Source organism: Argentina silus, assembly GCF_951799395.1.
Source record: "Argentina silus genome assembly, chromosome: X".
NCBI classification, from domain to species: Eukaryota; Metazoa; Chordata; class Actinopteri; order Argentiniformes; family Argentinidae; genus Argentina; species Argentina silus.
Window position 1 is genome coordinate 39,752,520 of NC_139653.1, and position 10,000 is coordinate 39,762,519.

Genomic DNA, 10,000 nt, shown 5'->3' on the forward strand with positions numbered 1-10,000 from the left:
TCTGTTTTGAACAGAACATACAGGTAATAATAAATAGTAACTCCCATAGTAAAAGATAAAGTTCAAGTTCAAGTTACAACAAACAGCTCTCAGAACAGGAATAGAAAAGGCTGATAACAAAATATTCCGCATTGCCATTTACAAAAAAGTCTCAACTCAAGCAGGCTCCAAATATTCTCCCCAACTCTGCAATTCATTTTCAAATATGCTTTGCATATGAAAGTATACCCAATCTAAATATAAAGCACCATTTAGTATTTGGCAATGAAAAAAAAACTGCAACACATTGATTATTTTTAAAATTCATTGTATGTTGATGCTTTTATAATCGATGTACTGCATATAAGTTATTTTTTTTCTTCTTCTTAAGATGCTGGAATGTAGTCAGGTGGGATAGGTGTGAAAGACAGAAGCACACAACAGAACAGCCCGACATCAGCTTGAATTACTGCATACAGAATGGCAGCAGGGGGAGGGGGGGGTGGGGGTGGCAAAACCAAACCAAAGAAGATATGTACAACCACCTGTGTGAGCAGGAGCCAGCGCGGCGGCCATCTTATGACCCACTGCGCCCAAAGCCACATACTTTAGCTTCTTTTTTTTTATCTGGTTTTCTTTTATTTCTTTAAACATACAAATAATTCGCACTATATTATCCTGCCAAATTAAAAAAATATACCGTGGCAGCTTGGGTTTTTTTCCACTACCAAAAAGGTATGTAAATACCTTTAGAGAGAACAAGCAACAGTTAAAAATACGAGCCTCAATATAAATACTATAGTGCCTACTCTAAGTGAACATTGAATTCAAATACCATTCTAGAAATACAGAAAAAAGTAGACCGTAAATGTGTTTAAGCATAGGAATTGACATGAGTGTGCATTTTCCTATATTTAAGTTCTCTATTATATTTTCATATATAATCTTACACCTTTCCCCAATGCAAATTGTATTCAACCTGAAGAGCTGTGAAGAGCCAAGGCAAAATAAGCATTTCCGATTTTTTTCTCCATTTTATATAGACTGTGATCGAGTCTTGAACAACACCAAGACAAAGAGGAAAAGCTAAACAACACAAAACTTAAATACAGTTTCTCCAAAAGATAATGAAGTGTTAATTGAAAAAACAAGTATTTTTAATATTCATACTTTAAAAAAGGATTTGTACAAAAACAATAATTCTTGCAGTGTGAGCAGCAAGTCTTGAATGTTTGTCATCTAGCAAGGGGTGTTTCTGCCCAGTCAGAGCACTGAGTGCATTACTGGGGGTTTTCAGGGGTAAACGACAAAGGTCAAAGGTGAGAGGATGAGGGTCAAGGGGTTTAAGGGACAAGGGGTGGCAACAGATTATCACTCTAATCTTCGCTATGTTCAATAATGGAACCCTATTCATCAGTCAGCGTTTTAGCAACTTTTCCCTTAAGCATATATCTGTAAACTGGGAAAATTGAACAGTGCACTTTTTTGTCCTATAAATGACTGTCTAACTTTAGACTTGACCACTGCACCAACGTTGTGTCAACATTAGAGAAGGTAAGAGATGCCGGTACAGACTCTGAGGCAGAGTGACAAGTGCTATTTCACCATCGACTGTGGAGGATGTCTACAACTCAACAAGAAAAAATAACTCTCCTTTCATGTCAACAAAAACAGCAAACAGTTACAAAAAAGAAGAAAAAAAAGAAAATCTGCGCTATATTACATACATGTATGTATGTTTCTTTTTTTTCCAATCTTTTTTACAGCCCCGGCATTTTAAAAAAAATGTATTGTTTCTTTCTTTCAAGTTTCTGCAATTCATAGTTAATCACCACTGATGGATTCAAAAATGTATTTTAAAAGATAAATCCCTAAAACACTCAATTTCATTTTGCTTATATTCCATTAAGCTTTTTTGTCTAACTTGTATTCATGCGAATGCCCTAACATTGCCAGGTGCGTTGGGAGCTCACACACTGTCTGCTCCACACACTGATAAATTCAAGCAGCATCGTAACGTTGTGCTACTTCAAATCCGTGACACCTCTCAGCCCCTCACAACACTATAAAAATCCCACAAATTGAGGATTGTACATTACAGAGTACCTATGTGTTCAGTACCTCTGCACCGGAAACAAAACTACAAATACTTCAGTTATACACAATACTGCCTGTACCGAGCCTGCTGAAAAATCCACACTTTAAAGATACATGTACATGTAGTAGGTAGCTAAATGATCATTAACTAGAATATTCTGAAGTTTCTTTATTATTATAACCAGTTAATTTTAAGTCACAGTAGACTTTAGCAGATAGGTTACTTGATGCAAGAACCTTTACTGGTTGGATACAGTACTTTTCCAGTATCCAGCGGCAACCCCAAGCTTATAGCAGATTATTTACCAATGCAGTTTCAAGATATCAAAGGCACTCTTTTTTTGTTTTACCAAATGATAGTACAAATTCAAATCTTTACACATCCTTGTCTTTTTAAAGAAATTCAAAGGCTGTCACTGCTTTGCATTTAGTAATCAAGCCAATTCATAGACTTTTTTTTACCCCATGTGGACATAACATCTTTTAGAAAGATCAGGTTAAGTGCGATTTTCCAAGCGTCCAGAGAGGGTTAAGCTGAAGACTGTTCATCCTCCATGTAACAACACAAAACTGTACATGATATGTGTTACAGAATGTATGCAGCATGGTCATTTATTTCTTGTCTTTTCTCTTTTTTGAAAATAAAAAAACAGAACAAGAATAACAGCAACACATTTACTCAACAACTAACCAACCAGGGACAATTTCTTTTTTTTTAATTAGCCAAAACATACTATGCATGCTGTCTAATTATAAAAAATGGGAAAGGAAAATCTAAAAAGAAGTACACAACATGTAAATTATTGCACAAGAGAAAGGCTCGAAGTTTTGCGTCAATGCAATAGTATTGCCCCGATACAGATCATGCATTCAACGGGTAATGGAAACGGGCAGTGCTGGTGCAGAGCACGTTGTCTTAGCTTCCACTGGGCCGGCAAAAGAGGTGGGATAGGGGAAATCTACAGGGGATGGGGAGAGGGGTTAGGGAAGAGGTGTCTGATGACTGACAAAATGAGAGAACGGTCACACCGCTCCTCCCCCCTCTCCCCTACTCCGACTTAATTTCGGTACTCAGGGGGCGGTCACTGTGCCATTTTTTCATGTGTTTCTCCAAGGTGCTGTAGACGCTGAAGGGCATCTGACAAATCTCACACTTGTACACATCCTTGCCCACCTGCCCGTGCGTCTTCATGTGGCGTGTGAGCTTAGAGCTCTGGGCGCAGGCGTAGTTGCACATTTCACACTTGTAGGGCCGCTCGCCTGTGTGGCTGCGCCGGTGCACCGTCAGGTTGCTGCAGTTCTTGAACACCTTGCCACAGTATTCGCAGGTGTCACTCCGCCGGCTCTCCTTGGAGCTGGGACGTAAAGGTGCCCCCAGGTGTGGCGTGCTCCCTCCGCTCCCTGTCCCGCTGCGGCCTGACACCCCACCATCCAGTTCCCCCGGTGGAGTGGAGAAGCGCAGACTGCCATTCTCAGAGGAGTGTTCGGACGATGTGGCGAAGGGCGATTGTCTGGAGTCCCCGAAGTTCAGGAAAGGGTCCTTGAGTTGGCGGGAGGCGGCATAGCCAGCCAGCCACTGGGAGTAGACGTTCTCTGTGTTGGGGATGGTGGGGGTGGGCAGATCAAACTCCTTCTCCAGCTTGATGCGCTTGGAGAAGGGACTGAGCGGGCTGGGGCTGCTCAGAAGCAGTTTCTTGTTGAGACCCACCGAGGCGGCTTCACTAGGGGACACCCCGCGCCCGTTGATGGCTGAGTCACAGCGTTCCTCATTGTGGTCCAATTCTAGCGCAGAGTCCTCGTTGCACAGCTCGCGATTGTGGTGGCGGTCGCGGTTAAGCTGGTGGTGCTTGTGGTTCTCTTGACTAAGCACATTACGCTTGTGTGCATGGAGGGCTTCACTGAAGTGCTGCATACTGGCGGCTAGCCCCATGCCCTGCATTACTTCGGGCAACGATCGCGGGATGGAACCCTCCTCGCCTGCTCCTCCCAAGCGGTTCCCAATGCGACCGCCATTGCCATTGTTCTCGTGGTGACGCGCCGCCTCAAGACTCAAGCTAAAGTGGTAGCTGTTGTTGTTCCTCCTGACACCCTCAACACTCTCCTCCTCTTCCTCCTCCCCCTCCTCCTCCTCCTCCTCCTCTTCCTCCTCCTCCTCTTCTTCTTCCTCCTCCTCCTCCTCTTCCTCCTCCTCCTCCTCCCCATTCTCCCGGAGCATACGGTCCTTCTCACTCTTCAGCTTGGCCACCACTGACTTGAGGGCACTGCTGGCGCTGTCCATGCGCTCGCTGGTGCCCGGCTCAGGTGAAGAGGCTGCCGAGAGCCCATCGTCAGACTTGCCAGCATTGGGTGAGGAGGACTTGTGCATGTGCGTCTTCATGTGACGCTTCAGCTTGCTGGCCTGTGTACAGGCGTGGTCACAGAGGTGGCACTTGTATGGCTTCTCGCCAGTGTGGCTGCGCCGGTGCACAATGAGATTACTCTGGAATTTGAAGGACTTGCCACAGAACTCGCACGACTTGGACTTCATGGGAGTCGAGGGCTGGAGGCCTGAGGATGGCAGGGGAGTGGTTGGGGTGGTCTGCGAGCCAGAGGGTGACTGCATTGAGGAGGGGGGGAGTGGAGGAGGGGTGGAAAGATACGAAGGCTTGCCTCCTCCTCCTCCTCCTCCTCCTCCTACTCCTCCTCCTCCTCCTCCTCCCCCGCTCGATTGGAATGGTTGGAGCAGCCGTTGCATTGGGCTGGGCCGGCTGGGTGAGAGAGGAGGGGGTGACCCTGAGGTGTTTCCCGCCAGCTCCCTAAGCCGGCGGGAGAAGTCCATGGGCGGAGGGGGGTCCAGGGGTAGGGGAGGGTTGAGGCGCAGCACCCTGTCAAAGGCACTCGGATGGTGGGCTGCCAGCACCAGCTCCTCTGGGCTCAGGTGGTGGGGGTCCAGGTGGTGGCGCGGAGGGGGGCTGAAGAGTGGCGGTGTTGGGGGGAAACGCTGATGGCCACCCACGCCTTCCCCCCGGCCCCCAGAGCCAGAGCTCGGGATGCGGAGGTGGCTGAAGGGGCTGGCCTCCGGCAGGTGCAGACCGTGGAGGGGGGGATGCGAGGGGCAGTCAGCACCCCCACCCAAGGAGGGGGGTCGGCCCATGCGGGGTGTGAGGGGGCTGCCATGGTCACTCTCCAGGTAGATGCGGAAGCCATGGGTGTTCTGGGCATGCTGGAGCAGGAACCAGGCGCTGCCATAGGAGTGTTTACAGGTGGTGCAGGTGTAACTGCTGGGCTCCTCCTTACCTACAGGGAGAGGGAGAATAGGACAGGGTTAGACTCAGATTATCAATGAACATTCATCTCAGTTCTATTAAAAATAATAAGGCTAACCATCTATAACAAAGTCTGCAGTCAGGGCAAGTAGAAAAAGAGAACTCCTATTGAGGTCATGCCCCACATGATCAGTAGGACCAGACAGTGGTGTGTGGGTGTGTGTGTGGGTGTGTGCTGGGGAGAGCTACCAGCCTGCTTTGGGACACTCTTATCCCAGCTTGTGAGTAGCATTCAGCCTGCTACAAAAGCAAATAATTAAGGCTATCCTTGAGCTTCCACTACTCTCTGATGTACAGGAATAAACCCTAACTGAGTAACACACACCATCACAGAGAATAATATTACAACTCAGGAGGACTATACGAATGTATGCCTCTACTTTCCTCCCCTCATTTCAAACACACGCACACAAACACACACGCACGCACGCACGCACACACACACACAAACACATTTCAGTATTGTATCAGTTCAGACCCGGTCTATGATTATCTACTCAGAAATCTATTATTAAAGTAACTGAACAGTGTGATACACACAAACACAAACACGCAAGCACACACAGAGCAATAGAAAAGCCTCTCGCTGAGCATAACTAGAATCCTCCCTCTCAATTGTGATGGCTCGGTGAAGTATTCCGGCACTTGTGAGAGTAAAGAAACATTTAAAACAATAATTGACTTTGAATGGCTCTCCGACAATGACCTGTGGTCCGCTCCACAATGCATGTGTAATCTCATTAGGCCCAGACCGCTCCTCCATCAGCTCATTTACAAGATTAGATAATAAACAGTCTGCTGCTGAAACCCTTTCAATATGAAACAATATTGATGCAAACTCAGGCAGGCGAAAGCACGCATGCATGCATGCACGCACACATGCATGCACGTGCACACACACACACACACACACACACACACACACACACACACACACACACACACACACACACATACACACACACACACACACACACACACGCACACACACGCACACACACACACACACACACACAGTCACTGACTATTAAATGTGGCGTTTGCTGCTCTACTGCTCTGCTAGCCTAAATACACAGGAACGCCCACTCACTCTCACATACACAGGCGATACATAAACACATATACAGTATGCTGAATTACCAAATGCAAAATGCACAGACTATCACTCCTGCCTCTGATCTGATCCTAGGGCTATAGTAAATTAACTTTAACTTTATATCTTAAATGTTATGTAATATCTTAAATTAACTTAATCTTAAAAGTGAGAAGTGAATATACTATGCTGAGTTGTACAGCACATTAAAATAGATACAGTACTGAATAGACATTGAGTTGTATTTCTATCTCTCAGCACCCCTGTGGTCACCCAACCAGCCCATACCAGAGGACCTCCACCCAACCAGCCCATACCAGAGGACCTCCACCCAACCAGACCATACCAGAGGACCTCCACCCAACCAGCCCATACCAGAGGACCTCCACCCAACCAGCCCATACTAGAGGACCTACACCCAACCAGCCCATACCAGAGGACCTCCACCCAACCAGACCATACCAGAGGACCTCCACCCAACCAGCCCATACCAGAGGACCTCCACCCAACCAGACCATACCAGAGGACCTCCACAAGTTTAGTCAAAACTAGCTACTCTACCACCTCCAGACAAGACAGGAGACACAGAGTGTCTAAAAAACCCAGGGCTCTCAGAAACCTGTTTATCAGTCATATCAGATATGAAGGACGTGTACATGAAAGTCTAATCTATGTTACGATAATTAAGTATCATTAAGTGTACAAAAAACGATAACTGCACATTTCACAATTTAAATGATTATCATTATGTCTATTAACTTTACTCTCAGAATGACTTGACTATCACAATGAACAACTTTGCAAGTTGCAACTCAAACAACTCATCCATTTTAAAATAAAAATCCATTTTGCAAGAGTGCTATAAACTGAACCACATTAAAAGGTAGGCATACAGGGTTCAATCAGTAAAGCTGTCCGTACCTCTACACAAACACAAACACATGTATAATTCACACCCAAACAGCTCGAAATGGAGATATATAACCTGCTAATGACTGGCAGAATGAACCAAGCTAATTAGAGGCAACGCTAAAAGGGCGATGTGTTTTACCGTAACGCTTTTACCCTGCCACTCAACCATCTCCCACTCCCAAAAACAAGAGGGCAAAACAGTCACGAAAAAAGCAAATCAATCTGTTAGGAATCACCACTATCATCAGTGAAATACTACAGGTTTATAATATGTGTGTGTGTGTGTGTGGGGGGGTGACTTCTAAACTGTCATCATTCCCTGCTTTTTTCAGTCATCCATTAAGAGATTTTGATTTTTGTGTTTTAGTGAAAACTTTTGAAAACAGTTGCTGTCCCTTTGAGGAAACATTTCTAAATGTTTCTATTGGTAGACAAGCATGTAGGGGATGACCTCTCACTCTGTATGACAGAGCAGCGTGTGTGTGTGTGTGTGTGTGTGTGTGTGAGGAGCAGGGGAGACCTCTCTGTAGTGTGTGTATGTGTGTGTGTGTGTGTGTGTGTGTGTGTGTGTGTGTGTGTGTGTGTGTGTGTGTGTGTGTGTGTGTGTGTGTGTGTGTGTGTGAGGAGCAGGGGAGACTTCTCTGTAGTGTGTGTGTGTGTGTGTGTGTGTGTGTGTGTGTGTGTGTGTGTGTGTGTGTGTGTGAAAGAAAGGCGTGAGAGTCGGCAGTTGAGGGGATAATCCTGTTAACACACACAGACGGGGGTGTGTCTGTGGAACTCTCTGCTCAGTGGCGGACCCTCCCCCGGACACTCAGACCCCTTTGTATTTGTCTGCGCCCTGTCTGAGTCTGGCCGCTGTCTGATAGGCGGGATAAATAAATACACAGGCAGACACGCATTGCACACGCAGACACACAGAGACACAGAGACACAGAGACACAGAGACACATGCACGCACACACATGCACATGCACACGCACACGCACACACACACACACACACACACACACACACACATCTCTAACTACACTAACAGTTTAGAAAGGGCAGCACTGGATGCTAAATTATGGATCATTAAAATCGACAGAAATTGCTGCTAATTGTGGCCACCTGCACAGGGTATAACCTGTGAATATAATTTGCATTATCATGGAGACATGTTTTTTTCACATTGAGATATCTTCATCTTAGTGCATAGGAGCCTTGAAAAAGGTTGAAATGTTTTACATTTCTGCAGTGTACTGTGAGAGCCCAGAAAGTATCCAAACACTTGTAAAAAGCTAAAAAAAAATATTTGAAACAACTCAAGTGTGTGTGCTCCCCTTTTGAACAAGCACACACACACACACACACACACACACACACACACACACACTAGTTAAGTATGCTTGAATGCAACGCCAAAGGAAGGAGAAGTTAGAGACCTTTTCTTGGCTGATTGAGATTAAGGGTAATAAAAGACTCCAGGAGTTGGTGGCAGAGCAGCTCCTTCTAATACACTCAACTCTCAGTTCATTAGAGAACGCCACAGTCTGCCTAGAGCATTGAACAGGCTGGGAGGGAGAGAGATAGAGGGGGATACTATAGACAGAGCTGTGGCTGGGGTTGGAGAGAGAGAGAGGGGGGGGGGGGGGGGGGTATTATAGACAGGGCTGTGGCTGGGGTTGGAGAGAGAGAGAGAGGGGGGGGGGGGTATTATAGACAGGGCTGTGGCTGGGGTTGGAGAGAGAGAGAGAGAGAGAGAGCACAAGGAGCAGTCATGTTAGATGCTACCAGCTCTTGACACTGGGAAATGTCAGAGCCGTGTAGCCAACAACAGACACACACACATACACACACTATACCCACATACATAACATCATCATACACAGTCTACAATACATATTACATACATCCTCACAGCTTACATATTGACACACTGTATTAAAGCCCATTAAACCGAGGACTCTGCAGAGCCACTGAGGCGGTGTTAGATGTGAGAGGGAGGCAGAGATCTTGGCAAACACAAACACATACACACATACACACATACACACATACACACACACATGCACACTTCCCCTGCTCTTTGTTTCTCTACTGTATGCATTGTGACTGCCAAGAATACCTGGTCCTAGCATAGATTTGTTTTTCTTATGATGACTGATGTATAGATGATTCACTTACTTAGACAAATGTACTTGTTGTAAGTTGCTTTGGATAAAGGCGTCTGCTAAATGTCTAAAATGTAAAAATCTCTGGACCGATCGCTTTACAAGGGCTAAAATAACTACACTGTGCCAAGTTGTGAAGACACTGGCACATTTTAGACAGCATTTACCAACCAACAACATTTATCATCTAGCAACATTTACCAAACAGCAACATTTACAGTGTGGCTCTGCTGATTTTTTTCTTTGCTGTTTTGTTGTAATAATAATAGTCATAAATGAAAATATGAAAAATGAGAGTGAGAAAGGGACATCTTCATCTGCCAATTCACACAGCATACTCCCTCTGCTATCACAACATCACAAGCTACAGTACACAACACACACACACACACACACACACACACACACACACACACACCTGAAAACCCCTTACTTCAAACACCATACCCCCCAATCCAACC

General features: G+C 45.6%; 1 protein-coding gene across 3 annotated transcripts in view; it reads right to left on the reverse strand.

Moving 5' to 3' along the window:
• The window catches only part of bcl11aa (BCL11 transcription factor A a), a 42,705-nt gene that overhangs the window by 181 nt on the left and 32,524 nt on the right, over nt 1-10,000 (reverse strand). For all 3 annotated transcript variants that reach the window (XM_083695654.1, XM_083695653.1, XM_083695652.1), the window contains one exon: nt 1-5,352. This exon is cut by the window's left edge and continues 181 nt beyond it. In XM_083695654.1, the coding sequence (XP_083551780.1) occupies nt 3,125-5,352 (2,228 nt within the window). In that variant the 3' untranslated portion in view covers nt 1-3,124. The remainder of the gene's footprint in view (nt 5,353-10,000) is intronic.